Below are 18,398 nucleotides of genomic sequence, written 5' to 3'. Positions count from 1 at the left end.
GCACTCCCACCTGCAGATTCCCAGGTCCCAGCTGTGTCTGGGCACTCTCACCTGCAGATTCACAGTCCCAGCTGTGTCTGGGCACTCTCACCTGCAGATTCACTGTCCCAGCTGTGTCTGGGCACTCCCACCTGCAGATTCACAGTCCCAGCTGTGTCTGGGCTCTCCCACCTGCAGATTCCCAGGTCCCAGCTGTGTCTGGGCACTCCCACCTGCAGATTCCCAGTCTCAGCTGTATCTGGGCACTCCCACCTGCAGATTCACAGTCCCAGCTGTGTCTGGGCACTCTCACCTGCAGATTCACAGATCCCAGCTGTATCTGGGCACTCTCACCTGCAGATTCCCAGTCTCAGCTGTATCTGGGCTCTCCCACCTGCAGATTCACAGATCCCAGCTGTGTCTGGGCACTCTCACCTGCAGATTCACAGTCCCAGCTGTGTCTGGGCACTCCCACCTCTCTGTGCTCTGACACTGCTGTCCATGGCTGGGTCACACCCCTGCAAGCTGAATTTAAAACATCAACATAACATTTCCATAATGCATAAAAACTGCATGGGGCACAATTTGTCAGGCTTGACTGGAAATGGGAACAGCTTTACTTTGAAAAAAGCCACCCCACAGTCAGGAGAAGGGGGTGTAATTCCTTTTTGGCTGGAGCTCATTGCTGTGGTGTGTTGGCCAGTCTGTAAGCAGGGAGGGATTGCAGGGTGCACTGACAAATCCCTGAGGAGGATTCACCTTATCAGTAGAGAAACTGAAGCAGAGAGTTCACATGGCTCTGGGCAACTCATTTATAATGGACCACAAAGTATGTGTCTGCACACTGTCTGTTCAGGGTGGGATTAACATGTCAGCTCCTGCATGGTGACTGTCCCTTCTGGGGGCTATAAATAGACTGCAGGCAGCTTGGCCATCTGACATGCACGGTTTTGCAGGTGAAAATATGGAGCTGATCACTTAGAGTGGAGCACAGTGTGCACAGTGTGTTCTAAATTAGTACTTGTGTTTAACTGAAGGCAATTTATATTGCCATGTTTTGAGAAAAGGCAATATTCACTCTAGAGTGAAATAGTTTCCCAGAGTATAGAGGGCAGGAGTGAGAAGCCCTGTGCATGGAACCCTGAATGCTAAGCTTGTTTTGTTTAGAGCAAGAAGCATAGCTTTAAAATGATGAATGAAATAACATATGTGTTATGTGTCTCATGCTGGTTTTGTATTTTCTAATGTAGACTCTTGGAATTTAAATAGTTGTCACAGCACTGCTTCTGTTGCAGCACAGAGCAGAGGTTGCTGTGCTCGGTGATACAGCAATGAGCAGCTGAGGCTTTTGGCATCTGGGAAGGAAGAGAAGACAGTCTGGGGCCAGGGAATAAGCACATTAAGGGGATTAGCTGTCAAAATGATCAGAAATTAAATGAAGAACTCTGACATTTAATGCTGCAGGCACTAATTCCCAGATGCCAAGGTGGTGTGCAGTGTGTCATTTCTGGGTTTTTGTTTGGTTTGGTTTTTCCCTTGGGAAGTTGAAGGACATGTGAATAAATGTGCTTTCTCAGAGCAGGAGGAATCAGGTCTAAGTCACAGATCAGAATTTTTGTGTTTTCACATTGTCACCACTGGACTCTCTACATTGCACTTCACCTTAATGTGCCAGACCTCAGCAATGTAGAAATCCCAAGTGACAGAATTCTTCTGCTTTTTATTTTTAAAATTTATTGTGCTACTTATGTTTGAGAGTAATAAATAGATCATGGCATGAACTAATAAATGACATGACCATGTGCAACTGTCATGACTTCCATGTTTTTTGTTCACCTTTTCTTTTATGGAAATGGTTGAATATTTATAACAGATCCTGAGTTGTAGTGAATGCATTTCATGTGTTTTCATGTTTCATTTGAGGTTTTCCCACATACTCAGATACACTGGTAACTGAGTTGTACAGGTAACCTGTTATTTATATGACTTGCCACTCCTGACAGGAAAAAATAAAATAGGACACATTCTTACACAGAAACACAGACACAGAATCTGTATTTATTTACTTGACTGTGTATGTCTCAACCCTAAAGGTTACCCTTCAAATCCTAGGACTGGTAAAACCCCCTTCATACAACAGTGTTTAATTATTTTAGGATAACACAGTTGATGTCAAGCTGGTTTTACATCTCTTCTAGGTCTTAGTCTTGTATTATTTTCTATTGGTCACTCACCAAGTGACTATTTCAGAGCTCCCTATTGTTACTTTAGTGCTCTATGAGTAGAAGTGTGTCTTGTATTTTTAATTGGGTTGCTGCTTCTGGCTTCTTTCCTCCCCAGGGATCAAATGTAAAAATAGCTACAGAGAGTGGTTAAGTCTTGGAATCTGTGGGGTTAGGTGGACTTCTCAATTTTGCTGGTGATTCTGAAAACTCAGAAATACAGTAAAAGTTGTCCTGTCCCATGATTAGCATCCCTGGTAGTCACACTGCATGGGTGAGTGAGGGAAATGCTAAGAAGAAAATAATTCAGCATCTCTGCCCTGTTTAAAATTACTGCCAGCTATGAAATGTGAGCCTGAATTTGTGTTGGTTTTTAGCAAAAAGGCAATTACAGTGCACTTCACTGACCTGGTGGTTTCATAAACAGATAAATGACTTGGGTATTTTTTGAAAAGTGCCCTTTATTGTTAGGCTTGATATTATCTCATGATTGCAGCCTGTGATGGAATTTAAGAGCTTGATGGCCTTCCCCCAAGTGGAATTTGAGCTGTGGCACCCTTTGCATGAGCTGGGCCGGCCTAACACTGGTCAGAGATTAATTAACCTCACATATGCTCTGTTCAGCACATTTATGTGTCTCAGTGTAAAGTGATTCTAATCCCTCAATAATGTTCATTTTCATGGCTTGTCACTCATTCTGTCCATGGCACGAGGTCAGACTGAGCTCTCAGTCCCTGCGTTCTGCAGGGCCCAGCTGGAGCCGCCTCAGGCAGCAGCGAGAGGGAATGTGCTGCCATTGCCCTGCCCGTGCTGGGCTGTCCCTGTGTGCCCCAGTGACCAGCTCAGTGTCCCCTCTGTCCCACAGGTATTCAAACCATCGACTCCACCCAGGCGCTGTTCCTGCCCATCGGAGCCTCTGTGTCTCTCCTCGTCATGTTCTTCTTCTTCGACTCAGTCCAAGTTGTCTTTACAATATGCACAGCAGGTGACTCAGTTTGCTTCTCTTTGTAAGACTTGGAATAGAACAGAAAGTGTTGATGTAATTAAATATTGTTGGTAAGAATTATAATACATGTCACGGTACATTAAAAAAAAGAATCCTCAGGTTTCACAGTTGTATTTTCATGTCTGTGTAGCTATAAATAGGCAGGTATTATTTGAGAAGTATTTTCCACTTAGAGATGTGCTGAACCTACTGAACTATAAATTGCCAGAGGTCTAAACATGCCCAGATGTGTTATTTTGCATGAAGTTCACTTGTTTATAAATTGGTGCTCAGAACTGTTCATGGTACTTCAGAATTCAAGTACTTCATGGGAAATAACTTTGGGGATCCTATCCAGAGACTTCTTTCCTACTTTAATTTAGTTTTGCTTTAATGCAATTTTTCTCTTTCTGGTCTCACTAACATTTGAATATTAGTCTTTTGCACTGCTTGAATTTAGAACAAAATTGAAATTTACCTGCAAATAAGTTGCAGATCCTCCAGTCCTGTTTAGCATTTACATTTTGTCTTTTAAATAAATGCCAGGGCATTGCTTTTTGCAAAATTTAAGCCTATTGATCTTTTTGGAATTCTTCAAGAGACCAGCTGCTGTTGAGAGTAGCAAGATTCTTCCTACTGCTCCAGATACACAGCAGCTTCTAAAAACTGTGCTCAGTCCACAGACTGAGTCTGGGAAGATTTTTAAACTCCTAAATACCTCTCATCCTCTCCTGCTTCACTGCAGGCTTTGCCCTTATGGTTTAACTCCTGAGCTGTGCCAGCCTCTCAAACAGGGCTGATGTTGATGGGTGAAATTTAAATCTGTCTAATTCTGCCTCTTGTAGAGGCCTGTTGAATTCTGCTTTTATAACTTTGACCTATGACATGTATGTTCTTTCCTATTAAAAAAATACTTCTGATAGATTCTACTGTATGCTAGATATGAGGGAAATATATACAAACAAATATATAAGATGTTACAAGGAAAGATTTATGACAAAAGAGGAATTTTAATTTGTTGGGGTTATTGGTCAATTTATTTTTAAAATGACCTTGGGAATTGTAACTTTGTTTGTAACACTCGTGTGTGTAAGTGGAGGATCCTGTGTCCCTTGGGGCTTGTTGCAGGTCTCAGGGGACTGGGGGTCAGTGCTCTTGGGTATCTTTAGTTTCAAACCTGCTTCTATGGTGTGCTCATGCTCTTCCTTGGGCTTGCATGGGCCCAGAACCTCTGAAATGCAAACCTTCCTCAGAGCTGCACTGCTGGAGTTGTGAACCTGGGGCTGTGGAACTTGGTCCCTGTGTCCCTTGAGAGGGACAGCCCAAGCTCAGGCCATGCTGTTTTACATGCTCTGTAGCTGGCAGGGGCTCATGTGGGGAACGGCTACATTACAGCTGTGTCTGGTTTCTTAAACACCTCTCAAATCTTCTCACAGAGATTTGCCGTTCAGGGAAGAGTCAGGAGCAAGCACAGGTGCAGCCAAGGCCAGGACCCAGTGGTGGCAGAGGGCAGAGCCCAGGAGTTACCTAAGGGACTCTTGGGAGTCAGGATTGAGGCTGGAAGCCTGGGCAGTCAGAGCAGCCCTGGGAGCAGCTCCTCCTCCTCGTGTCAGTTCAGCTCCCGCTCTGAAGGAGCCCAGCACGGGGACAGGGGCAGCAGTGCAGGGTTCCCTGCTGGGCAGAGCTGCAGGAGAGGAAAGGGGAGGAGAGATTGCAAGGGCAGAGAGGGCTGAGCTGTGCTGGGGGAGGCAGGGTGGGAGCAGGGAGGGCAGGCAGGGGCACGGGGCAGCAGGGGCACAGGGGCACAGGGCAGGCAGGGCACAGGGGCACAGGGCAGCAGGGGCAGGCAGGGGCACAGGGTAGCAGGGGCACAGGGGCACAGGGCACAGGGCAGCAGGGGCACAGGGCAGGCAGGGGCACAGGGCAGGCAGGGCACAGGGGCACAGGGCAGGCAGGGGCACAGGGCAGGCAGGGGCACAGGGCAGGCAGGGGCACAGGGCAGCAGGGGCACAGGGGCACAGGGCAGGCAGGGGCACAGGGCAGGCAGGGGCACAGGGCAGCAGGGGCACAGGGCACAGGGGCACAGGGGCACAGGGCACAGGGGCACAGGCTCCTGGGCAGTGCTCTCTGCCAGGCACCTGCAGAGGGGTTCTTAGTTCAGTTTGTGCAGAGGTGCCACGCTGTTTGTTCTTTCCCTGCCACTTCTGGTTTTCTTCCCCCCTCTGAAATACTGATAGAATTTGAGTTTTCATGGTGCTGTTTCATGCACTGACTTTCGAAACTGTCTTTGTAAATTATTTGAGTTCTCCTTTTTTTGTTTTGTTTTGTTTCAAATCCTCCTCCCACCAGAATGGAAAAATGTGGTTTGACCAAACTGAATTTTTCTCTGGTTGGCTTAAGCTGTGTAGAGAATGGCTTAAACTGTAAGACAATGTTTGATTCTTTCCCATCATCTTCATTTGAGAAGAGAACAAAAATCCCTTTTAAAAACCAGCAACAAAAATTTTTAAAGGAATAAGTAGAGGACAGCACAAAGATCTGAATGGCAGCATGCAAAAACTTCCAAGACTGTGATTTTCATGGCAGTCTGTTCTGGCTGGGCAGTTTTGGATGTGTGCTGCTGACATGTCTGTGTCTCCACGCCCTCATGTTCCATCCTTTTAAACAGTCCTTTAAAAAAACTGGAAGGAAAAACGATTATAAATACCAGCAGTTACTAAATGTTTTTACAAATGTGTGGGTGGGATAAGTATGCTGCTTGAAAAAGAAAATGTTTATGGAAATAGTCTGTTTGGATATTTATGTATTTTTATCATTCTGTTTTCAAAAACCTAAAGCACTTTGTATTTTAAAAAAAGTGAGGTTGCCAGCTACTGGCTATAAGTTATTTGAAGTTGTACTGTGTTTTAGTGATGAATAAAGAGATTTGAGTGAGATGAGGGAAAAAATTACTATCTGAGTTAAAAAGTGGAAAAAACCTCTCTATTCTGCTGAGTTAGTCTGTGTCATGTTGAAAAACTGTAAGGAAATCTCACAACCAGTTTGTAGTGGATTTTTTTTACTCAGAATATGTGAAAACTGTTTTTCTTGCTGACATGATCATGCATAAATTTAAGACTTTTTTTAGGGTTTGGGGATGGGGCATTGCATTCCTTTGAGAGCTTTTGTTTTATTTCAGTCTGAAGGCTCACTGTTGTGCAGAAAACCTCAGAGCTTTGAGCTGCTCATGCTGGAATAACACTGAGCGTATGATAATGGGACATTGTTGCAAGAGCTTTTTCAAATTGGAGAAGCATGTTTGTGTACTGTAGAAATTAGGTCTGAATGTCCTAATATTGCCTTTTCTTCTTTCCACAGTCCTTGCAACAATAGCTTTTGCTTTCCTTCTGCTCCCGATGTGCCAGTACTTAACACGGCCTTGCTCACCTCAGAACAAGTAAGGACTTGAGCAATCCTTTGCTCCTCTTCTTGTGTGTTGTATTTCTTTCTTTTAATGAGAGTTCTTTAATAAGCATTAACCTCAGGGCTGATGTTTGTGCATGTTTTTTTGTGCCAACATCATGTTTCCACTGTGAAAGTAGGAAGCACAATTTCTGCAAGTCACTCACACTTGCCAGCCTGGGAAATGCAATACCATTAGAGGGAACTAGATTTCCCAACAGTGATTTTTAATAAGTTTGGCTTCTTTTGGCTGAGAGTTTAGAGTTTGGGACTTGGCACTGGATTTTAATGTTTGTTAACGTTGGACTCTGGATTTTAATGCTGGCTCTTTTGAAGACTGTAGTTAAACCAGTGGAAATTACAGTTGTTAATGTCATGTTTTGAAACTACTTTTATTTTTTAACCTTGTGATTGGAGTTCATGTTGCTAAAAGCACTATCTTAGGTGGTGCTAGGAATGTTGGTGATTTCAAGAGGGGTGCCAAGATTTAGAGGATTTTTCCATCTCTGCAGTTCGTGCTTTACACATAGTACTTGAATGTGGGGAAAGCTTTGATTTTGTTGCTGTTTTGGTACCTATTTGTGGCAAAGGAACTTCCCTTCAGTTGTTCTTGGCATCTTTCATCAGCAGTTGAGCCATGTTCCAGCAGTGTCCTTTTTCTGGTCTTTAAATGGAAACATAAAATCCTCCAGCTGATGTTTGTGTGTTGTTCTAGGATTTCCTTTGGCTGCTGTGGCCGTTTCACTGCTGCTGAGTTGCTCTCGTTTTCTCTGTCTGTGATGCTTGTCCTTATCTGGGTCCTAACTGGCCACTGGCTCCTTATGGATGGTGAGTATGTGAATTAAGGGGATTTTGTGCCTCTTCTGACACATCATTGCCTGGTGATGATGGGTGAGATTTGCTGATATTAATGGCTTGGCTGCCGAGCTGTGTGGCAGACTCCCTGAAGAGGCACTGCCAGGAACATGCCAGGGGAGTGCTTGGAACACCCGTTTTTCTGGTTTGCAAAAGCTTCCAGGGAAGTGCCAGAACACTCATGAAAGATATTCTGCACCTGTGTGTGTAGGGTGAGTGGCCAGATTGAGTTAAGGATGTGTGGAGACAGTGGTTGGTTGTGATTCATAGCTTGACTCTAAAAATCTGGTTAATTTTTGGTGTGCATCTTGTTGTTTATTGGTTCTGATGCTGAAATAATTTGTTGTGAGGCAGCTCACAGAGGCTGGCTGGCTTTGATCTCTGCAGTGCTGGCCTTGTGTGGTGAGATGGGCGAAGCTGGCAGTCAGCCAGCTGGCTTGAGGGTGTGATTTATTGGGTTTTTCATGGTGGTTGACCTGAATTCACAGCTTACTGTTCCAAAAAGGAGCCTTCATCCTTCCCTCCTGCCTTCCAGATCTCTTGTGCTGTCTCTGGCACTTAGTTAATCACATGGTAAACTGATCCAGCTCACTAGAATGGCAGCATACTTGGGTTTTACCAGCCTATTTTTCTGCTGCTGCAGTGAGATGAATTGAATTATTGTGTAGTCAGGTATGTGCTAAATTTGGCAGAAGGTGAAGTGGCAGCATGATGGGATCTGAGGGGATGGAGTGGATATAATAGCAAAGGCATGAAGGAGTAGCCAGGAGCAGGACCTCTGCTTCTCAGCAGTGTCAGGCAGCTAAATTGGCTTAGGACGTGGTGTAATGGCACACTGAGGTCGTGCTTGCTTCAGGAAAAATTGCTGCAACAACATTACCTGCCCTTGAAATAGTTTGTTACAATAGAAAACATTCATCCCATCAGCTTCCAGCTCCTCCTAAATGAGGTAGCAGCAGCAGCACGTCCTTAGCACTGAAACCTCTGTGGCACCATCATTCTTTCTTTCTTTTATATGTGGGCACTGTGCTTCATTCATGGTTTGAACTGCTTTAAAAGTCCCACCTGTTGTATGAAAGGGAAATACCTTTTAAAATACCAGAGGGTAAATGAAAAAACACAGACAAAGTCTGTTTGTGATAAGCAGAGCAGCCCACCATGAAATCAAGGGTGACACTTGATCTGCAGTAGCTGCAAAGCTAAAAGGAATGTCAAGTGCAGATTTTGGCAGAATCTGAAGAGTTGTCTACACCGAGATATCAACAGAAGCATTTAGTTAAAAATAGTTATTTTTGTGAGTGCTTCAGTCTGACATGGTGGACTTTGCAGTAATTCATCCACAGAGCTCTGAGCTGCTGTGCAGAGTGTGTCTGGCTTCTGTTTCTCTTGGAGGCTTTTTATGATTTACTGAATTGCGTTGCTCTGTCTCACTTTGAATTACTTTATGTAGTTTATTAAGGGAACTTGAACTATATAGGTGATCCTCCTGTCATTTGTTCCAATCCAATTAAATCAGTGTTTGCCAGTGACACTAAACAGGGAATAGCTTTTATTGGCCTTTTGTCAGGGAAACAGACTGGAGCATTAGACTCATCCTGTGCTGCTGCATGTGGGATCCATCATCTCTGCCTTCTGTGGGACTGAGCCCTGGAGGTGCCGGGGACTCGTGTCCGGAGGGCAGCGCCGGGGCAGCCACGATGGGGCAGCAGTGCCGGGGCAGCCGCGCTCACTCGCATCCGGGCCGAGCGCTGCTGTCCCTAGGGCAGCGCTGGCAGCTGTGCCCGGCCCGGAGCATCCCCTGTTCCGTGCTCGGCCGTCGGCAGAAAATGAACCCGGGGCTGTGAACGTGCTGCTCACGGCCCGGGCGGGGCTGCGGGAGGAGCTGCAGGAACGGGGCGGGTGCTCCCGGTGAACCCTGGCTGTTGGCTCGGGGCTGTGCGTTGGTTCTGTCGGTGTGAGAGAGCTCTGCAGCTCCAGAGCTGAGGAGAACACGGGAAATACTTCTCGGTAATTGCCAGTCCTTACGAAATGGAGGTGTGGTGGTTCTTGCTGGAGCCCAAATCCTTCAGTGCCCAAATCCTACCCTGCCCCTGCCCTTACAGCCCTTGGCTGTGGTTCTGAAGGCAGGGATGTGTTCCAGGGCAGAGTGAGCCCCTGCTGGCTCCGGGGGGTTGTTCTTTTATGCACCTTTATAGGTATTGAAATGCTCATTTCTCAGAGCAGATTGCTGGATGTCAGAATCACCAAAGATGGTCACTGTTCCCTGGTAAAGCCTGGTTAGAATGAAAGCTTTCCTAAATAGTGGACAGAGCTGGAGATGTGCAACAGGAATGCTGTAGATGTGTGGAGTATCTGTAGCTACAGAGTGAATGCCATGGTCACAGATTCCCCAGGAGCTGCTGCACCAATTGGGCTGTGTTCTTACTCCCTTCTCTTCAAATACCCTTCCATCAGATCAGAGCTTCACTTGGCGGCCTGTGGGGGAAGGTAAAGCCTCCCCAGCTTACACAGTGCTTTGTGAACCAGACTGTGCACCAGCAGCGCCTTGGAGCTTTCACCTGCTCTGGATGCAGGAGAGCTGGAAAGCTGCCAGAGTCTAATGACACATGCAAGAATATTCTTAATCCTCAGAATATCCCTGTTCCATAAGGTGTGTGTTTGCAGGGACTCTGGAGTTAATTTGTTCTGTTAATTGATAGTTAACTCCTCCAGTGCTTTCTTATTCAGCCTTGTTAACCCATTGCCCAGCACTTCCAAACCAGAGCTGCTGGTTGTGTGGCTGCTCTACCTCTTTTCCTGTCTTTATCTCATCTTTGGCTATTTTTTAATGAGTTGAGGTATATTTCAGTGAAGATCTGCCTTATATCATTTGTCAACACTATGCATGAGCTTGGATAGGGAAGCTGCCTTCCATTTAGAGGAGTCCATTGACTGCACTTTGGCCCATATTATTGTACTTGCTCTTGGGCATTCCTGATTGTTTTTTAAATTTACCAGTGTTTCTTGAAGCATTTACAAAACTGTGTAATTATTAGCATGTGTGTTTCACTGTCAGCTGAAGGATTTTTCCATCTTCTTTTCTACCCAGTATTTGCTTAGTTTGATGCCTTCTGCATGTGGCTGTGTTCATTTCAGTGGGAGAGAAATGCAGTGTGTGAACAATAGATAAAACTCATACTGGTTACAGTATTTCCATTTCTCATTAATTATAACCTGGAAATCCTCTCCTAAAGATAGGCTTGCTTGAGCTATTATTAACACTGACTTTAGAGAAACCTCTTTGATGTAAAACAGTCTGTTCCCTTGTATTTGCTCTTCTGCTGAGGCAGTCTGTAACTCAGGGCTATACTGAATTACTGAATGCAATTCTTTTCCCTGCTGCCTTGCTGTGTCTAATTCTTTATACCTCAGTGATTTGCTCACATTTTGTAGCTAGTTACAGTTGTGCAGCGTGACTCAGAGTACATTTTCTATCAGTGACCCCAGTGCTTTGTCAGAACTTGCTGCTGTGACTCTGGGGGCTGTGCTGAGGTTGCAGTTCTCAGGAGATAAGGTGATTCAGGGGTGCTGGGGTGCAGCCCCTGGGCCCTGCAGGCAGCCCGGCTGGCAGGAGCCCAGGGCAGGTTTATCCCATGAGTGCATGGATGTGTTTCCCCAGTGAGTGGATGGAAGATCTCCCCAAGTTTCAGGTGAAACACAAGTGGTTGGTGGCTCCACAGCCCCACAATCGCAGCCTGAGAATGCAGAGGGTAATTTGTCCTTTTTGGCTGAGTCCAGCTGTCACACTGGTGGGCATGTGCATAATGAATTGGCTTCCCCTGCAGTTCCAGTTGGCAAAAATGGGATTGTAACTTCTTAAGAATTCCATGTCATGTTAGACAAAGACATGTTGTTGACAAATGTCTGCGTGATTGGCTGTAATCTGATCCCAGCAGGGCTCCATTATTCCTCACAAATAGACTGATATCATAGATGAAAGCTGATTTGCTTTTTAAGATTTTTTAGAATTTGTTTAATTGTAAGTATTTCTTTGACTATTTACTTGTAACCAGCAGAAATACATTCACTTGTCAGATGAATATTCTTGGTAGATGAGGCTGGGCTCAAAGAAGCAGGCAATGACACAAATGTGAGGACTGGGTTTTTGCTTAAAATCTTACCTTCCTACCCTGACAAAATTCCCCTTGGTACAGAGTAAAATCTGAGCTGTGTCTTGTTGTTTAGCTCGTTGATCTGGCTGAAAACTCACCCTTAGGAGGGATTAGGAAAAAACTTACCCATATTTTTTCCCCCTGAGCTTTCACACACATTTTGGTTATTGGGAAATCTCAGATATCTCAATGATGATGTTTCATGGTATTCAGGCAGTCTTGCACAGTCTTGCCCAAGCAGAAGTTTGCTTTGAGTGGGTTTTTGTCAGACCAAGTTCTAACAAGTCATGTAACCGTGCCCTTTCTGAATTAGGAATCAAGGATCTTGTTTATTTTATGCATTTCTTAAAAAAAAACAATAGAGGAAAAGTAGAGGTTTGTATTTGGGGCACAGAGAATTCAAAATTGTTTTGTTACCTCTGTTTAAAGTGAGTAGTCAGGGTTGTACAGAGGACATGGAAACATTTCTTTGTGCTGGGTGGTGGAAGTGGAGTGGAACAGGAGCTTGTGCCTGTGGAGGGATCTCTGCATCCAGAGGGATGTGATTGTAGTTGGCTGCTGAATGTATTTGAGTTTGTTTGACCCTGCTGAGAAGAATGTCACTGTCTGGAAATGGCAGACAGTCATGTAGGGCATGCAGAGCTGCACAGGTGCAAACAGAGACCTCTTTGGGGTCCTGGAGGGGAGATACTGCTTTGGGGTTGGTGTTTTTCTGTTTGTTCTGCTGTTTTCAATGAACTATTGATGTTTTGCATTTTGCAGCTCTGGCCATGGGCCTGTGTGTTGCAATGATTGCCTTTGTCCGGCTGCCGAGCCTGAAGGTTTCCTGCTTGCTGCTCTCTGGGTTATTAATTTATGATGTCTTTTGGGTAAGTGTTTGGTTTGGTTTTGCTAAAACTGTTTTTATGCTTTGGATTTGTAATTGGCCTTGGGCTGCTCTACATGAATTCTACTGGTATGAAGTTGAGGAAGTTTGGCAAAGCCAGAAGATTGGCTCCACCACTCCATTCTGAGATGCTGAGTTCTACAACAGAATACAGAATTATTTCCTTGCTAATTATTTGAAATAAAGCATAAATAAGATTAGAATATTTTGACTTCTGCATATTATTAAAAAAACCCCAGAATTTGGACCTCACATTTTGAAAGCTAGCTGAAGATGAGAACAAGCACTTCCCACACACACAGAGCTGTGCCCACACTGGCACAGGGCACACGTGCTGACCTCTGATTAGCAGTGAAATCTGCAGAACAGGAATGCCAATGGACTTAGAGCCAGACAGGTTGGCATAAAAATCTTAGTGCACTTCTACAGGAGACCTGTCAGGATGTGTTCTGTGATAGCAGGAGGGGTTTGTTTTACCTTTGCATAGCACCAAGCACTGATCAGGGCAGCACCCACTGACTGCTGTGGCAGCCAGAGACTCCAGTGGGATGGGCTGTAGCATAAAAGCCTGCTGGAGACAAGGGCTGCCTCATTCCATTTATGAGTGAGCACCATGCTCACCTCTTCTCTGTCCTGCACATTCCTTCCATTTTCATGGTGCTGTTATCTGCATTTGTCATCCCACTCTATCTGCTTGTTGCCCAGACAGATTCTTTGCCAAAGAATCAATATCTTGATATCAAAAAGTATATTCCAGTTGTTCTTGAGGATTAATAGTGTAAAAAGCTCTGTCTGAATTTTTGAAATACATTTTGCCTTTTATCATCATAAGGAAAATAGCCTTTCTTTTCTTGAGTAGCAAAGCAAAAATGCATTCAGCTTGAGTTGCCGTGTAATTGCAGTTTGTAACTTCTGATTACCTCGCTCTGTAGGTCTTTTTTTCTGCCTACATCTTTAACAGCAATGTTATGGTGAAAGTGGCCACACAACCAGCTGACAACCCCCTGGATGTGTTATCCCGGAAACTTCACCTGGGACCAAACGTGGGCAGGGATGTTCCCCGGCTGTCACTGCCTGGCAAACTTGTATTCCCAAGGTAAAACTTCTGCTGCTGTACTACATGAGAAATGTTTTCCCTCCACACACTTTGCAGTACTAATTCTGTTGGAAAATCCCTGTTGAGTCATTCCCTCTTCATGCTGAGGAGGAATATGGTGAGCAGTGAGGACTGGACACTTGGCTGATTCATGGACCCTGTCTGGGGTAAAGGTGCCCTGTTCAGAGCAGGATGCACTTCTGGACATTTGGGAGAGTTCTGATGATTGCTAGTGTGACCTCACACTTAAAAGCAAAAGAGATGAGGTTTATTATAACATCAGAGCAGTCTGAATTGCTGTGGAATTGCAGATGATTGGGAAGGGGTTGGAAACTGATCCAGGCAAGGGTGGCTTAGCAGGCAAGCACAGTGCAGAAGGGAGATCACTGCACGTGTCCCTGCTCCAGGGACTCACATCTGCAAGCAGACACGCCCAGGGCCTGCTGGGGCAGCAGCTCAGTGCAGCAGCAGCAGGCAGTGAGTTTTGTTGGGGTATTACTCTGTTGTTTCTTTAGATGTTGGCATGCTGAAATTACAGAGATTAGAAGTTGATTGTCTGCAGCGATAAAACCAAAATTGTTCACTTTGTCAGCTTTGTGATATGAAATCACAAAGTTGACAAAGTGAACAATTTTTCATGAAAAACATCTTGAATTTAAGATAATGGTTGACTTTAGTTCTTCATCTTTTTCACAAGGCTCTTTTCTGGGGATCTGACAAGACTAGTTTTCTGTTTTGTCTGAATGTCCAAAGTGGATGTAGTGCCTTGTTTTAGATCTGCATGCAGAGGGAGGGAGATGCACTTCAGTGGTAATGAGCAGTCAGATCAAAGGGCCAGCTGGTCCCTCCCATCAGAGCTGAGGAGGGAGAGGACTGAAGTACTGGGCCAATGGATCTGTTTCACTGAGTGATTTAAGGGCAAAGGCAGCTTAAACACTACTGGGAGAAGGAAACTGGTTTGGAGCAATGTAATCTCTGGATACAGAATTATTTTTATTTTATATTAATAACAATTTTATAATTTATTATTAAAATAATGTTGCAATAACATTATTAATAATATTAATGTTTTATTATATATTTATTATTGATAATTTTGTTATTATTCTATAAAACCAAATGAGTTTGTGAAAGCTGAGGTGGTGAAGAAATCACTGAGGAAAACCTCATTAGCCAGCAATGTGCAAGTTTGCCGGTAGAAAGAGGGGCTGTGCCAAATGAAGCTCAAAACCACAGTGGAGGAGTCCAGAGCTTGTCAGCTTTTGTTTGGCCATGAACCCAATTCCAGTTGCTCTTTAGTTCCACAGGCAGCCACTTCTCCATGCTGGGGATTGGAGACATTGTGATGCCAGGGCTCCTGCTCTGCTTCGTGCTGCGCTACGACAACTACAAGAAACAAGCCAACAGCGATTCCTGCGGCGCCCCAGGACCAGGGAACATCTCCGGGCGGATGCAGAAGGTCTCTTACTTTCACTGCACACTTATTGGCTATTTTGTAGGTGAGTAATTAGTTCAATATTAAGAGCTGCCTAAGTGAGCAGATGTGGGATTATTGTAGTAGGTTTAAAAGATGATGAAAGCAAGTGTAAAGAGGCTTTGAGAGGATGCTTGGTTATGTTCTTTTTAATCCTCCTCTCTTTGCGTTTATTGGCATGGTCTAGGGAGAAAAGCCCTTCTATAATCTTCAAGGTTTTTTTTTTTTTTTTGTAGTTGTTGTATTTTATTTAGAGGATGAAAGAGAATATCAGTGTGCTTTTGTTAGCACTTAGCTTCACTGGCATAAAAAGTGTCGTAGCTAATACCTGAGTGATGGGAAAAATAAGGAAGTTTCCAGATGAATTATGCTGTGCATAGTACACAGCACATTTAAGCAATTCACCTAGGCAATTCCTGTATTTTTGTATTCTGATCCTGACATAGTAGTACATGGAGAAAATCATCAATAGGTACAACTGGAAGCTGCTTGTAATTTGCTGAAGCCAGCTCTTTCCTGCCTAATATAAGATAGGCTCTTCCCTCCAGTCAGGGCATGCACGTGCATATCCTGACCTCCCACGGCCCTTCTGAGGCTGGAAAGGAAAGATAATTCCTACCAACAGCCCTCCTTCCCCCACACCTTGATTTTTCCCCCCTACATTCCCTTCTGGCAAGTGCCCAGCAAAGTCATTCCTGATGTGCACAGCCCTTCCTCTGAGCCCCGACTGCTCAGGCCGGGGGCCACAGACCAGCAGTCTCAAGAGCAGCATTTCAGTGCAATGCAATCAGCTTCCCCTTTCACCTGTTGTTGTATTTTGTCTGAATAATTCTTGACTTAAGTCTGAGATTCAAAACTGGACACAGCCTAATACTAAAATAGAATAATTTTTCACTGTTTTGTTTGTTTCAACTGCATTCAGGGAAAGCAAAGCACAGAGAAGTAACTTTTCCTCACCTGTCTCAGAATGGGGGTGAAGGAAGCCTCAGTGGGTGAAATGTTGAGAACATCCATCTGCAACCTGGAGATATTTATAGTGGCTTTCTTCTCTTACAGGTTTATTAACTGCAACAGTAGCTTCTCGTATCCACCGGGCAGCCCAGCCTGCCCTGCTCTATTTGGTACCGTTCACTTTATTGCCACTCCTCACCATGGCCTATTTAAAGGTAAGAGGGGAGGACACGTGGGCAGCTCTCAGGGAGGATGTGTGTCCTGGCAGCCCTGGCCCAGCACAGTCACCACTGCTGGGTCAGGTCAGTCTTCATTTCAGAGGACTGAGCAACTGAGAGATGAGTTCCTGAAATAGAAGATCATTAATGCACATAAAGTACAAGTAGTTCTAATCTACATAAATTCTGAAATACTAAATTTTCTTTTAATTGAATATGTGAATTTGTTCTTGTCCTGTTGGTGATGAAATACCACATGCACAAAGTTTGAACAGTGATTGGAGAGGCAGAACCTTGCTTGCCTTGTCCCAGTCACCTGTTCTGAACAGAAATTGTAAAATTTACCTTTCCTGTTCCAGGGCTGTTGTTGAAGCACACATCTAGCACTCTGCAGAGCAGAACATAAGAAAGGGCAGGATTTTCAACCAAGTAATTATTTCCTACCCATCAGAACCTATTTTGGGTATATCTGCTCTAAAAGTAAGACATTCTGGCCTGCCAGGGAAAGGATTTCTTTTTACCGTCTTTATTGTAATTTGTAAAACAGGTGAAGAATAGTTTTGCTCTAAGATGTGTTTGCAATTCTGTGTGCATTTTAAAAAGTGAATTCTGAGCAGAGTTGAGCGTTTCTGAGGGCACTGTTTGTGCTGTTTCCCTGCCTAGGGCGATCTACGCCGCATGTGGTCTGAGCCTTTCCACTCCAAGTCCAGCAGCTCCCGTTTCCTGGAAGTATGATGGAACGGACAGGAGGTGACCTGAACTTCTGCCTTGGTCCTTTTCACTTTAATTGTGGCTTTGTTGTCTCCTAAGCTGGACTGGCTGGTACTTGGGAAGGTACCAGCGATGGGACACGTAGGAAAGGACTTTGATTAAAGGAGGGAAAGAAACAAAAGCTGAAATCCCAGAGCTCCGTGTGACTCCGTATCTCCCTGCAGATGTGGAATTGGGGACCCTTTGTGCAACTGCAGCCACTTTCCTCTTTTCCTCACTCGGATGGATTAGTACCAGACTATTACCTTTGTGAGAGAGGAAGAGACAGACTTGAAACTAAAAACGGCTTTGAAGTCGTTCAAAAACTTGTGAACACTAAAAACAGTTCAGCAAACTGAGGCTTCTTCAGAGAACCCCTCGTGGACATTGGGACCAGTTTCCTGCGGGACTTCGGTTTTGAAAAGAACTGAGACAGAAGGTCTTCTGTCACAATATTGGGTTTTTTTGATTTATTAAATATTTCCTGTGGTGTGAGGTTACTTATTAAATCCACAGACATTGAGTGACTTCTTGCAGTATACATATAAAATTTGTTGTAACAAGTTACATTTCCACCCAGATGTCATATTGCAGTGAAAAAGGGCACGATTTTTATACATATATATATACACACATATAGATATATATATGAATAAATAAAAAGGAAAACCTGCTAAGATCATGCTGTGTAGCAGACAGGGGCTTGCTGTAATTTTTAGCATGTAGCGCAGTTACTCTGGCTTTATGTATATGGATCTCCAATGAGCTGCTGTTTTCCCCCCTCCTACAACTGAACCTGCAGTTTAAAACCAAGTGTAGTATTTGTACTGGTTGTTCCATGGACTTTAGGGGATATTTGATTTGATCAATGTAGCAAACTAGGGAAGAAAAAAGTTCAAACCCAGCCCTGTGTGTCTGAGGGGGGAGGAGGTGGGGGTGTCTTTTTTCTTTTTTTTTTCTCCTTTTTTGATATTTTTTTTACAAACAGCTCCCTTGCAGGTTTTTAGTAGTTCCTTCTTGACCAGTGCATGTATTATAGCAGCAATTGTCTTTGTGCTTTCTGATCATAGTAATGTATCACTTGTAAATACATTTTTTCTATTTTCTATTTTTTTGTATTTTTTGCATTTTGTTTCATTAGTGTGCTGTATTTTTCCATGCCCCTGCCCCTCAAAGAAAAAAAAAAGAAAAAAGAAAAACTGTCCTTTACTGTTGTGACTGGTTGGAATTTGTGTGTTGACTGCTTTCTACCTGTAGCCTGTTCAAATGTGGATTTTATTCTTTCTTTTTTAAAACCAGCAGTTCCAGTTGTTATTTTATTGACTGAAAGGTTTCCCTGAGGTAACTTTTAAAATTTCTTCCTTTCAAGTACGGTGCCATGTGGGGTTTG

At 44.2% G+C, this 18,398-nt stretch overlaps 1 protein-coding gene across 2 annotated transcripts in view; it reads left to right on the top strand.

Annotated features, from left to right (window-relative positions):
- Positions 1-18,218, top strand: part of SPPL3 (signal peptide peptidase like 3) — a 57,355-nt gene extending 39,137 nt beyond the window's left edge. The window contains exons 4-11 of one of the 2 annotated variants that reach the window (XM_064727036.1): positions 3,067-3,186; positions 6,544-6,622; positions 7,343-7,455; positions 12,396-12,502; positions 13,452-13,615; positions 14,915-15,114; positions 16,146-16,255; positions 16,922-18,218. In XM_064727036.1, coding sequence (XP_064583106.1) covers positions 3,067-3,186; positions 6,544-6,622; positions 7,343-7,455; positions 12,396-12,502; positions 13,452-13,615; positions 14,915-15,114; positions 16,146-16,255; positions 16,922-16,993 — 965 coding nt within the window. In that variant the 3' untranslated portion in view covers positions 16,994-18,218. The remainder of the gene's footprint in view (positions 1-3,066; positions 3,187-6,543; positions 6,623-7,342; positions 7,456-12,395; positions 12,503-13,451; positions 13,616-14,914; positions 15,115-16,145; positions 16,256-16,921) is intronic. The other variant, XM_064727037.1, reaches the window with a different exon arrangement.
- Positions 18,219-18,398: the final 180 nt, after the last annotated feature.

Source organism: Zonotrichia leucophrys, chromosome 15 (assembly GCF_028769735.1).
Source record: "Zonotrichia leucophrys gambelii isolate GWCS_2022_RI chromosome 15, RI_Zleu_2.0, whole genome shotgun sequence".
NCBI lineage: Eukaryota > Metazoa > Chordata > Aves > Passeriformes > Passerellidae > Zonotrichia > Zonotrichia leucophrys.
This window is presented reverse-complemented; position numbering and strand designations above follow the sequence as displayed.